Raw genomic sequence first — 14,100 nt, forward strand, 5'->3', positions numbered from 1 at the left:
CTAATATCTCACCGACACTTTACGACATCGTCTGTAGATATAGAAGAAGTTTTGCTTGCCGTATCGGTGAGAACTAACCCCTGGACAGCCCACCTGATGAAGGGTAGGCCCAGAAACCGGTTGTGGGAGTGGAGCTTGGTTCCCCCCTTTACGACAAGCAAAACAATTTTCTTTTTACTTTTCATTTTTTTTTTAATTTTTTCTCTACTTTCGATTTTTCGAAGTTGGAAGGAATACACAGCTAGAGGCAAGAAGGTGTTATTTATATATATATATGTTAGATCACAAATAATGCGATTCACTTTTTAAAAAAAACATTTATTTGCTTAAAAAAAATTTATAATATTTTATTTTATTTTATTTATTAATTTTATTATAATTTAACTAAAAAATTCAAACGGACATAGTCTCACCCGGCAAATTCAACTACTCTCTCTTGATTAACAAAATAATTAGGTTTTATAATGAAATATTGATTACATTAACAATAATCGTGAGAACAATTGAATATTATTATGATACGTTCGCGATTTCGCAACGCGCGCCGGACGTGTCGCAATAGGATGTGGCCTGCCGGGTGAACGTACTGGTGGACCAATATAACAGCTCCCCTTTTTAAGAGAAAAGTTACTCTCAATAACTTTTAGAGGTCTCATGTAGCTCGAACTCTTCTTCGGGATTCTGGATATCGTGTGGTGAATAGCGGTTCCTTTTCTTAGGCAAGAAACTGACCAATCTTCTTCGGGTTGGTTTTGGATGTTCTGGCTAGGTGGAGATGGTCGAACTTCATTGACTGTCCCATGGTAAGGCAGAGAAGTCTTTTTCACGGCATTTGCAAAAGACATACAAAGTTATTAGTAAAATTATTATAATTATTGTTGATATGGTAAACCAGGATAGATGTTTCTCAATGAAGGGCTTGTTGATCATCTTGTCCAGTTCATCAGAACATTGACTAGCTTGTGTTGGGCAATATTCAGGTCATCTAAATCAATCTTGCTTAATTTTAAAGGTTTCAGATCGGGTAGATGAAGCTTTTTCTGGAATATGGTTACAGCATGTATACGGAATTCTACTTGATGACTTCTATATGTAACATTTTGGTATGCTTCAGTAGTGTAATGGCATGCACTCTGTTATAAATTAATAAAGGTACATTCTGGTTGAAGCTGCAATAGTGAATTGGTGTTGATTATTTTCGTCACTGTCACGTCTACCACATTTAATTGTGATGGGTAATGGATCGGAAATTGATGTTAAACTATAGCCTGATCAATCTGCTTGACGTTGTAGCCTTTTGCTAAAAAAGCAATGAAACTCTTGACAGGTCATAGGTAGTACTTGAGTTTGCTTGAGCAACTGAGCTTCGCAAATTGCATCACTGTCAATTGGGTAAGGCAATACTAGAACAGATCTTCTGGTTTCTGGTAAGAGATTTACAAGTCTTCAGGTCTTGAAGGGTGACGTATAACATTGAATCATCATCTCGCGCAATGTATGTTTGTGTTGTTGGTACTATATGGAAAACCTTGTTCGATTATCTAATATAGAATTGGATATAAACGATATAGAGTAAGATTCTGGTTCTATTAAAGTACTTTCAAAACAAATACTATTCTGAGGTCTGTCTGAAAAGCATCTAACTCAATTATATCAATGTACTGAGCAACGCTCGAAGAGTAAACAGGAAGAGGAAGGTTATTTAGTGATTGTGAGGCTTGTTGTAAGGCAGATATTAAATCTTTAGGTGTTATTATGAGCTATGAAGTATATTTAATCGAGCAAAAAGCAACAGCGTTTAAAGCATCGTTTAGATAGTTTTCTTACAAAGCATAACTTCCATTAAAAATTCACATATTTCTAGTGTTTTGATTTTGGTGCTTGATAAAATGCGAGATCATCAGCAATGCTTGTTATCGATTGATTAATTTCTGATTAAATTCTATTAAAAGTTTTCGTCAATCTGCAATCTTTTGAATAGCGTTGTATTAAAGTTTTTTATTACTGAAGTTGTGACTGAAATTTGGTTCTAAGTAATGTTTCAATATGTCTTTCGTCTGAGAAATCTTATTTATACATCATTAAAGTATTCGCCATCTGAGGCATCTAGGTTACCCGTTATTGATTTCCAAACTGAACCAATACTCATTAAATATTCCGCGTCTTTCCTATAATTAAATTCTTTGTGTATCCGCTATTAGCTCAGAATATTTTAAATTCACCGAATTTGAAATTTTGATTTAAAAAGACTAACATGAGTTTGTATTTCAGATCTAAATGATACCATTCTAGGGGAATTATCCATTGTAAAAGCGTTAATGAGGTCATCCAGTGTTTTATCATTATTTCTAATTGTTTGTTTGATTGGTGATAAGTCTTTGTAAAACCAGGAGTGTCCATTTATCGTTTGATATTTGATTGTTCCCTCTTCGTGGGAAGAAGACTCCAAGAGTGTTATTTATAGGTGTTATGGTGTATTGACATAGGGCTGCTGAAAACAGCCCAAAGAATCTGCAAGAAAGAAATTTTATTCAAAAATACGGTTTTAGTCTGTCGAAATTTATTTTGAATTTTGTTTAGTACGTGGGTTTAAAATTATAGCAGAGTTTTCAAAAACTTCGGTTATTTCAAATGGACCATTAAATCTTCTGGATTTACTTTTATTTGAGATTCTTTTACATAAACTTTGTCACCAATTTTATATTCAGGTTTTTCAGCTGATATTTTTAGGTCGAATCGACTTTGACTTTTCTTTTGTCTTGAGTTTTTTCTGCGTGCAATCTTATAATAATGTTCCATACGATTATTAAGGTCTCTTATGTACTTAGATATTAATTTTTCTTGTTATAGAGAGTTTCTGGTGCTCTACTTGCTGTATGACCAAAAAATAAGCTCATATGGAGTGAAACCGTGTGTTTTATTTCGAGTATTATTGTAACATATCACGGCATAAGGAAGGACTTTGAAAGGATGTTCAATAGATTTTCTGCAGAGTTCGCACGTATCATTTCGTTTTCAAGGTCGTGAAATCGTCTGCTAGATCCGTTGACGAGGGCGATTGACACTAGAAAAGGTTAATTTTATGTCGTATAATTCGCATAAATCTTTTCATCAGGGTGTGGCACAAATTCACGCCGCAATGCAATGTATTCTTAGAGGTGTTCCGGGTAATGCTGAAAAATAATAAAAGCGTATTTACAACTGTTTCTGCCTTTTGTCGCTTAAGGATACGCTTGCGTAAATTTTGTTAATTCGTCTCTGATAGTAAAAGGTAGTTTCTCGTAGGGTATTCAAATATGTCGAGGTTAATCTTTCGAATGGAGTTTTCGGTGTTTCGTCACGACCAGTGGCGTACTAAGATTTTTTTTCTACATATTTTTTACCTTTTGACATATCTCACAGCTTTTAATATATTTTTCTACATCTTTCGGTAAATTTGGCCAATTATATTTTGCTTTAAGTCGTCTGACTGTTTCATTTATGCCTCGGTGTAAATTGTTTTACCAGTGATACTGTTCTAATATACAGGTATCTCATCTTCTGCTCGGTGTCTTGACAGTGTTTTGGCATATTCTAATTTTATGTCTTTGTCAGCAAAGATATAAGATAGTGTTTCTAAGATAGTAAATCTAGATTATTTTCTGCCATTGTGTGATGTCAGTTGTGTTAAATTCTGTTGTCCTTTTAAGAGTATGTAAATAAGTAAAAGCAATAGTTCCTGGATCAAACGGGGATTGGGATAATAAAATATTTTCGTCCTTTTACCTTTTACTGGATACTATGTTTAATTTTGATTGGCTAAAGTTAGTTTCTTCAAAAATGTCGTCTATTATTTCTTCCGCGTAATTGTTCTAGTTTATTTTGGCGAAAGAATAAGTTATTATGTTTTTTATTTGATTTATCCAGAAGCTGTGAATTGGTAATTCCATTGAGTAATCGATTATTGATCTTGTCTGTACAAGTCTACAAATTTATTGTATTGTCTAGTAGTTTTCCATCGGTATCGCTATCATCTTCTTGGGTGTTCCTCATCTTGATTTTCAAGTGCTCCTAATTTCATCTTCATTGATGCTAGAATATTTATTTTCTTTTGGAGTTTAGCACATTCTTGGAAATGGTTGACTTTAATTCTGGATATTGCATCGGCGTTCTTGTTTATTTTCCAGGCTATATTCAATTTTAAAGTTATACTCTTCTAACTTAATCTCCAGCGAGCTAGCTCTACTTCCAGGGTCTTTTACTTGGCATGAGCCATGTTAAAGGTCGGTGGTCGGTAACTAACGTAAATTTTCTTCCAAACAAATATGGTTCAAATGTTTTACAGTCCATACTATTCGCTAAGAGTTCCCTCTCGACAGAATATTTCGTCTCCGCAGGGGCAGCAATGGCATGCGAAAGCTATAGGGAGATCTTTACCTACAGGCTCAGGATAATACGGCTCCAATGGCAAAAAGCAATTGCGTCCGTGGTGAGTAGAAACGGTTCTTCAAAGTTAGGATAAATGAGATTGGGTCCGAAATTAGCGTGTTTTTTTAATTCTTCGAACGCTAATTTCATTCAGTGTCGAAATTCGAATGGTATATCTTTTTAACAGTTTAGTCAATGGTTTTGATATCTTCGCGCAAAATTCGAGATGAATTCGCGGTAGTAGCCTGCTAATCCGAGGAAAGATTTGATTTCCTTGGGATTCTTCGGTTCTAAAACTCGGATGCATTCTATCTTAACTGGATTTGGTTTGACTCCATCTGTTACAATATGTCCGAGATAGGCAACTTTTCTCAAGAATTCGCACTTATCGGGCTGGATCTTTTATTCTGCTTTCCTGAGTCATGTTTAAAACTTTTTAAGCGCTGCATATGTTCATGGATGGTCGGAGAATAGATGATAATATCGTCCATATACAGGCAACGTTCGTTTTGTATTCCTAGGAGAATGTTGTCCATAACCTCTGAATGTGGAGGGGCATTTTTCAGGCCAAAATGGCATGAACAAATCTGTAGTGGCCATTTTCCACGGAAAAAAGCTGTCTTGGGTACGTCTTCTGGCTTGATCTCGATTTGGTGGAAACCTTGACGCGAGGTCAAGTGAAGTACTGACATCTTCCCAGCTGATCTAGTAAGTCAGAGATATTTGGTAGGGGATATCTGTCATCTACACTGACTTCATTTAGTTTCTGTAGTCTATGACTACTCTCCATTTCTGCTTTCCAGAAGCATCGATCTTTTGGGTACTACCCCAAACAGGTGATGACCATGGGGATACAGATGGTCGAATTATTCCTTGGTCCAACATTTTTTCCAATTTGGTGTTTTACTTCCTCCTTGTGATCAGATACCTATAGGATTTTGTATAAATAGGTTTTGCGCCTTGTGTCTATGGTATGCTTGATTTCATTTTGTGAGTTAAATTATCACCTTCTGAGGTAAAATATGTCAGGAGTATTCTAAACAGAGATTGGTTATCATTTCATGCCTTCTTCGTTGAGATGTTCGGTTCTTAGTTCGTTTTAATTGTTTGCGCGTTCGATCGATTATAGGTGGGTTTTGATTTTTTTATCAAAGGTGTTTAAATTTAGATTGGGTTAGGGTTATAAGGTTCTATAGAAATGTCTGAAAAATTATTATTTTAGAAATACCATTAACATTAGCAACAGAAGTAAAAATTCCGCTACTGTTAACATAAACAAGAGCATTTGGTAATCTGACCTTTTATCTTTTTCCTGTGAGTGTAAAATAGCATCAGTGTTAATTAAATTACATTTTAATTTAACAATTTTCTCGGTACGACTGTCAATGGATATCTTATTGCTACTGTGTCTTACAGCTGTTATTTATTTTATTAGAATTATTTTTTAAAATACGAGGGGTTTCCCGTAAGTTATCATTTACTTTAAATAAAGGAAGTGTATTGAAATTAGTTATTAATTTTTTTGATTTAAGATCTATAATACACTGATAGTGTTCTAGAAAATCTGCGCCTAAATACCATCAAATTCTATGTCTAAATTGCAAATAAACACTTTATGTGGATCCTTACATGTAAATGGAATCATGGCTGATTCTGTTATCTGTATTTTTTGATCTGTAATGCCTTGTATAATGAGATTTTCGCTATTTCTGTTCGGATAATTTTTACTGTGTGGTTTTTAAATATTGAAATACCTGCACCGGTATCTGCTATGAGTAATTTAAATTTATTAGTAGCGTCATTAATATAATATAGATTTTTCGACCTGACAGTATGGAGTGGAGTTAAGGATAATTGTGTTCTAGGATAATATCTAGGTTGGGGATTTTTCTGGTTTAAGTTGAGGGTTTGAATTTCTGTTGGTGGGTCGGTTTCAGGAGGCAGTGTTGTGTGCACTTTCGGTTTCTTCGAAATAGTCTTCTTCTGAGGAATATAATCTGTATTTTCATCATAATGGTAATCGTCATAATATATAGGTTGATCATAGTATTCCTGGTTGTAGTTACATGATGATTTTCTTTGGTTGATTAGGTTCTTCTGGATAACAGATGAACGGAAGGGTTGATTTTACTTACGACAGGCTCCTGTTGGTTTTGAAAATAATTGGGTCTAGGTTGATATGAAGTAGAAGGTTGATTATGAGCTGAAGGTTGAGCTTGAGAAGGGTTAGAATTATTTTGAGGCAAGGCTTGGCCTGAAACGACATTGGCTAGACAAGTGTCCAAGTCGGCCACAAAAGTTACATTTAATGCTTGTAGGTATAGGATTCCTACTAGGTTGGGGTTGTTGATTGTTGATCTGATAGGTTACCTTATTGGTCTCCAAAATAGATAGTTGGAGTTCACGTTTAATTCTACTTTGTGCTTGTAATATATCTCGAGGATTTCCTGAACGAATAATCTGTCCTAAACGGGGTTCTAAACCAGTCAATAGGGTATTTAGGGACATGGTATCGATTAAACTACATTGAGCTAACTTTTGTTCGTTAATTCTAAGGATTTATTAATATTGTATGATCATTTTTGCGTTATGTTTCAGAGAGGATTCATTAGTAATTGTTTACTTCTTTGGAGATCTTGTATTAAAGATGACAAATTTAGAGTCGCCAAAATGCAAGTTTAATAAAGATTTAACCAATTTTATAATAATAAACAAAACATTTAATATTCCTTTATAATAGAATATCGAAACAATATGGTTCCAAATAATAAATAAAATAATACGTGATAATTCAATATTACTTACGTTTGTAGAAACATCGGTCTCGTCTGGTTCTATCAATCAGGATGCTGCCAGGGGCGTCACTTAGGTGTTCTCCTTCCACAGCTGATGATAGTGAGGACTCTTCGAGCTTCTTTCTTGTTTCTTTCTTCAATTTCTTCAGTTTCTTCCCTGAACTTTTTTCAGTCTCGGTTTCTATCGATCTGGTAACTGCCAGTGTCACTAGGTGTTCCTTCCACAGTGTCGATAGTCACTAGGTTCTTTTTCTTCTTAAGGATTAGAACTGCTGTCAACAGTTGGTTTTTCCGCAGAAACGTACTCTGTCGACGTTTCAGATCCTACCGACTGCCAAGCAATTGTTAGATCACAAATAATGCGATCTCACTTTTAAAAAACATTTATTTGCTTAAAAAAAAAATTTATAATATTTTTATTTTATTTTATTTATTAATTTTATTATAATTTAACTAAAAATTCAAACGACATAGTCTCTGTTCGGCAACTAAACTACTCTCTCTTGATTAACAAAATAATTAGGTTTTATAATGAAAATATTGATTACATTAACAATAATCGAGAACAATTGAATATTATTATGATACGTTCGCGATTTTCGCAACGCGCGCTGACGCCGCAATAGGGCCGTGGCCTGCCGGTGAACGTACTGGTGGACTAATATAACATATATATATATATATATATATATATATATATATATATATATATATATATATATATATATATATATATATATATATATATATATATATATAGTATATATATAGTATATATATATATATATATATATATATATATATATATATATATATATATATATATATATATATATATATATTATATATATATATATATATATATATATATATATATATATAACCAAAACTAGAAGAAAATTTTGGGGATAGCAGTCTAGAGGCAAAATTAACAATTTATTACAACGCCGAGCTGAAAATATATTTCCTTCGCTAAACATATCACAAAAATAACTGAATATAATATAATATTATATAAACTTACGTAAAAGTTTAATTATAAAAAATAGAAAAATATATCAATTTCCATATGAAGAAAGGAACTAAAATTTTGTATAAAAGTTAAAATCTTCTTAAATATCTATGATTTCTGACATTACTAAAAATTATTTTGACATAGAAAGGTAAATTTAATTATTAATAAAAACACGTAAAACATATATAAGGTTAATCACAACAGCTCAATATATATATATATATATATATTTTTTTTTTTTCTATATATATATATATATATATATATATATATATATATATATATATATATATATATATATATTTCTTCAACAGAGATTGACACATCTGGCACTGCCAATAGTGAATGGCTGGTAATATACAAGGTGGTCCGAACTGTATTCCTGAAAGTTCGGCAGCATATTGTGCAAATAAAAATAAGTAAAAAAGCTCGTATAAATGTATGTCCTAAAATGCTTTGTTTCGAGATACAGGGTGTAGTTTCATTTTTATTTCATTTTTTTCGCCACTTATGTCGGTGGTAATGTAATTGAATTGTCCAAATATCATCCATGTCGAACGAATTCTTATCGAATGATCATTTTTTTATTTTTGAAGAGTCGCATATTATTTATGAATACTCACCGATATTTGACAATTTTAATAACTCGCTATCCTTATTTAGGGGTTCTGGGTCCATAACATCAAGACCTGCTGCAAATATTTCACCATCCCTCAAAGCTCTGATTAAAGCAGCTTGGTCAATCTAGAGATTATTAAGATTAATATATACTTTTTCTACAAAAAATTAATAAGTTTAGTGTATTTATTCTTGAATTAACTTTATTTTTATTGGAAACTTAACGTTAACGATCATTTAAAAATTGTTACTACTTTGAACGTTCCCTAAAATTCAACATATCATTAGGTATACAAAAAATTAGGACAACAAATGTCAACCAGTTTTTATCAAATCATCTATTTCTTCCATTTTGTATAATAATATAATTTAACTTATACTTAAGTTAACAATAAATTAAGTTTTGTATAGTATAAAGCACAATATTTTAAAATATGATTGAATGATGTGTCCATTAAAATACGTTATTAATATGAGTTCACTACAGGTAGGTATACATTAAGTGCAAATATTACTATAAATATATTTATAAAGTTATATACAAGATGAGCCTTAAATAAATGCAAAAATATTCTTAGGGGTAGTATATTTTGACCCCAGAAACAGAATTGTGAGGTTCTCCTCGCATTTTTTTTTAAATTTGGAATTTTTTCAAAAAAATATTGGATTTTTTTTTTACTTTTTAGTTAAATAACATATTTTTTGATAATATGGCAACATAGGTAGTAGATTAAATTAACATAAAAGAAAACCCAGAAAAGATCTAGTGGTTCTCAAAATTTAAGATTTTTTTTTATTTTTGAAAATTTTCAAAGTAAAATAACTAGGTTATTTTGGACTTTTAAAAAACGATAAAGAAAAGTTTCTTTTATCGGGATCTACTACCCTAAAAATATTTGCACTTATTTAACCTTATTTACCTGCTTTAATATTACCTTTCTTTGATTATGAGTTATGAGAAACGTTTTTTTCAATATTTTTATATTATTTGTCGGAGGATTTGAGTTACTTATTTTATTAAATCATTAATATAAAAACAGCTATTTTATTTGACCAATTTACATGACTTGCTTAATACAAAGGCATATCAAGTACCGAAAACTCAAAATAAAATCTATATGTATTTTCTCAAGGGACTAAGAAAAATAACAAATCAGACATGACTCCATACTAAATAATATGGTTTCTTCAACAAGCAGTTTATCGACTTATACATTACATACACATATTACAAGTGAAAGATCCAGAGGAAAAACTTGATAAGCGACAATTTCTTAATTTTAGAATTTTAAAATATTATAGTAGGTCTAACTGGGCCCTACAAAATGCATAAACTCTGCAGAGCAATAACTTGTTAAACCCTATGATATATGCCTAGTAAAAATATAGAATACAGGGAAACAACCTGATAACCACCAGCAGTCCAGTGCTCTCCTGTAAAATTAGTCAATGGCGCTCAATCATGTTTTCCCCTGGACCCTTCAAATGCTATCAACTACTTACTATACAAATAACTTATTTTTAATGACACTTACCAATTTCCCCCTGCTAATATTCACTATAATTCCAGTTTTCTTCATTTTCGAAAAGAACTCTGCATTACACATTTGATTAGTTTCATTTGTAAGTGGTGCCGCCAAGAAGATAAAGTCACTTTCTGTGTTTAACGTTTCTTGACTAACGAACAGAGCTCCTATTTCTTTTCCTAAATGAAAAAAAAAGGTTAAATTGTAACATAAAAATTGTTTTAATTAATAGTTTACCTTCTGGCTTTTCTCTATGTCCAGTATATAAAATCTTTGCCACGTCAAATCCTTTTAATCTCTTTGCTATTGCCTGTCCAATACTTCCTAATCCAATAATGCCCACAGTAGATCCGGAAATATCTTGACCTAACATCCATTGTATTTCGAAAGTCTCCCATGTTCCTCTGTAAATATACAGGGTGAGTTACTAAATACTAATATTTTCAGGGGTTGCAAAAAACGATGTTGAAAATGGGGCATTTTCTTTTAAACGTTCCTGTATATTTTAGAAAACTTTTCAGAACTACCTGTTCACCGCAAATTTTAGTATTGGTTTATATATTATATATTTAAATTATATCTTAGGTATAATTTCTTAATATCTGATATGATTACGACACTACCCAAGTAGACAATTTTATTTTATAAAGGTTGTATAAACAGCTATGTGATAATTTTTATAGGATACCTTAATTCATATAACGTCCTATATGACCGTAATATGATAGCTTTACAACCAAAAAAGACCCATTTTTATACAAGCGTTCAGTAGTATAGAAGTTCTATAAAAAGGGTATACAACTCTTATGCAACTATTTTACACAGCATTATATGACTATTATAAAACTAGTTTTATTGTGTATTACGTGGTCACATCTAAGAAACAGAACAATAAAAACATTTGATCATTTAGCGAGGTACAAGAGTATTTTATTTTTTACCGAAGAATATTAGGAGAAATTATATTTTAAGCGTGTCGTAAAATGAATCTAGAGGATGTGGATTGTTAAAAAGGAGACTTTACTCGACAATGAAGATGGCGGGTAGAGCCAGAAGGTACAACAAATATGTAATATAAAAAATCATTAATAGGGTTTGAAAAGTAGGGACAATTTTTGTTGCGCCGAAAATTTTACTGGTAGATTATAGGCATGTATTTGGCAAAAAATTAAAGCGCTTTAATTTCGATTAAGGTTTACATATAAATTTAAACAATATAATAAAATAAAATTTTCAAAAATTCTTGTTTTTAATTTAATTAAACACTTTATTACTGTATGTGGCAATCTTATCACAAAATAGTTCCCAAAAATAACATTTTACAATGTATTTTGATGTTTTTAATTTTGCTTCATATAATGGCGGCCATAGACCATACAAAAATTCTGCCTTAAACATGGCGAATTATAATGCAACCATTTTATTATAAATGAATCCCTTAAATAAGTCTTTGTTGTAAAATAAAACGGTATAGGATAAATATCCATCATTACGCAGAATTTCCAGGCACTATAAAACTATTTTGGACATATTGAGATTTGTGACAAATAGATGTTGCCAAATCTCATTTGATTAGTATTTAAACTAACAAACATGATCAGATTTTCATGGATTCATGCACGCAATGCATTTCATGCGTGCCCGACGAGTGAGCGGCAACCTAAGGACTTAGAAAAACAACAATAAAACAATACAAACATTACTACAGTAAAACTTTTACACCAACGTAGCAACAATGCTTTGAAGAAGCCAGACAACCCGAGAGATTTTGGCTTTTGGGAATCCAGGTAATTCTCGGGATTATTTGCCGTAATTTCGAGGAGTTTTTTCTTACATGCTCTTTATAACTACCATTGCGTTTGTTAAGTTTTTTCCAACTTTGTTCAGAATTCATAATAGCTGTGATTGATTATACTCGTACGTAGATATTACTTTTGCAACAACAAAATAAATAACTAGGTATACCATTTAATTTAAAATGAGGTTATATTATACATTACCACTTTTATAATGCAGATATTACAGCGAATTTATTTTGTTAATCACAATTTTATCATATAAGGCTATATAACTGTGTTGTATACAGCACCGTCGCACCGTAGTTTAACGCAATAAAACGTTCTATCATACAACGTAATACAACTTTAATAAGACAAGTTTAAGTAACTATTATATGATCTTGTGACTACTAGTTATATGAAAATTATAGAACTCTTACATGGTGGGTATAAGAGTCTAATAAAATAATATGTTTGTTATCATATAGCATTGTCTTTTATTATACTTCGACTATATTTATTAAGTGTTATATCATACTAAAAGAAATGATCGTTTAATGCGTTATAGGATACGTTGTAAAAACTACTAGAAAATAGTTTAATATGACAACTTTTATTAAAAAACAGAATGGTCGAAACCAAACGCTTAATAAAATCAAGCAGTCCTTAAGACAACGCTATTCGACTGTTATAAAATAATTCAATCCTTTTAGAATTTCTTTTTGCTACTTGGGTAAGGGGTTGTTAAAACAGGAAAAACCCGATAGCTCTATTTTCTTGAATAAATATTTTTTTAAACGTCGCAAAAGTATTAATTTTTGCAACCTGATTGACAATATAAAAATGTCATTTTAACGCTATCTGGTATAAATGTAAAGCATTTTTACGCCAAAGCATAAAAGTACGAAAATATATTATTAAACTGATATAAAGTGTCAAATTCAATGAGCGTAACCAAAAGCATATATAACATAAGGCTGATCGTTAATTTTAATTGGAACCAAAAAGCCGAAATTCGTATACATAACGTGGGAGTAACAGAAAATTTTGAAATAAAAAAGGGGGTAAGGCAGGGGTGTATTCTGTCTCCAATGTCGTTTAACTTGTATATGGAAAGAGCATTCACTGAATCAATCTCCGATAGTCCCATTGGTTTGAAAATAAATGGCAATCCAATTAATAATATCCGATTTGTGGATGACACAGTGATAGACAATGTTAATGATCTCCAAATCCTTCAAAATAAGGTTAACAATGAAAGCCAAAAACTGGGTTTAAAAATTAATACTAGAAAAACTAAATTTACGGTTCTCAGCAGAAACAACATTCCGAACACCAGAATTTACTTAAATGGAGAGGTTAACAAGCAGGTCACACAAGTTAAATACTTGGGATGCATGGTTAACCAAACGTGGGATCCAGATCAGGAGATCAAATGCCAGAATCGAGCAAGCAAGAACAACTTTTCTGAAACTTCGAAGGTTTCTCACAGATAGGAACTTGAACTTCTTGCCTTAGATACAGAATGGTGAAGTGCTATGTCTGGCCTGTTTTGTTATATTTGTATGGTAGCGTAAACACTGAAGGTAACAACAACAAACAGAATTGAAGCCTTCGAAATGTGGACCCTACGACGAATGCTAAGAGTATCCTGGGACGACCGTGTGAGGAATGAAGATAGTCTCAGAAGAGTTGGTCTAGAAGAACGTGAACTCTTCGAAATCATCAAGAAGAGGAAAATATCCTATTTGGGACACATAATACGAGGAGAACGCTATCACTTTCTTCTTTTTTTTTAATTCTCCTAAGTCGCTGCAATATTAATTATAATATTAATTATAATTATCTGATGAGAAAGAAAAAGATAAAATACCGACGCAGGAATCTGCACGGCACCAGAAGAAATAAAATGTATTTGTGGCGTTTGAAAAAAGCATGTTCTATTCGGAGTAAAAATTACT

The 14,100-nt window shown here is 31.8% G+C and overlaps 1 protein-coding gene across 2 annotated transcripts in view; it reads right to left on the reverse strand.

The window, feature by feature from the left end:
- Window positions 1-14,100, reverse strand: part of LOC115885778 (glyoxylate reductase/hydroxypyruvate reductase-like) — a 72,252-nt gene that overhangs the window by 40,495 nt on the left and 17,657 nt on the right. For both annotated transcript variants that reach the window (XM_030904792.1, XM_030904793.1), the window contains 3 exons: window positions 10,599-10,765; window positions 10,371-10,540; window positions 8,841-8,961 (listed from right to left, as the gene is read on the reverse strand). In XM_030904792.1, the coding sequence (XP_030760652.1) occupies window positions 8,841-8,961; window positions 10,371-10,540; window positions 10,599-10,765 (458 nt within the window). The remainder of the gene's footprint in view (window positions 1-8,840; window positions 8,962-10,370; window positions 10,541-10,598; window positions 10,766-14,100) is intronic.

Source organism: Sitophilus oryzae, unplaced genomic scaffold (assembly GCF_002938485.1).
Source record: "Sitophilus oryzae breed Bouriz unplaced genomic scaffold, Soryzae_2.0 scaffold_41_pilon_pilon, whole genome shotgun sequence".
Classification (NCBI taxonomy): Eukaryota; Metazoa; Arthropoda; class Insecta; order Coleoptera; family Curculionidae; genus Sitophilus; species Sitophilus oryzae.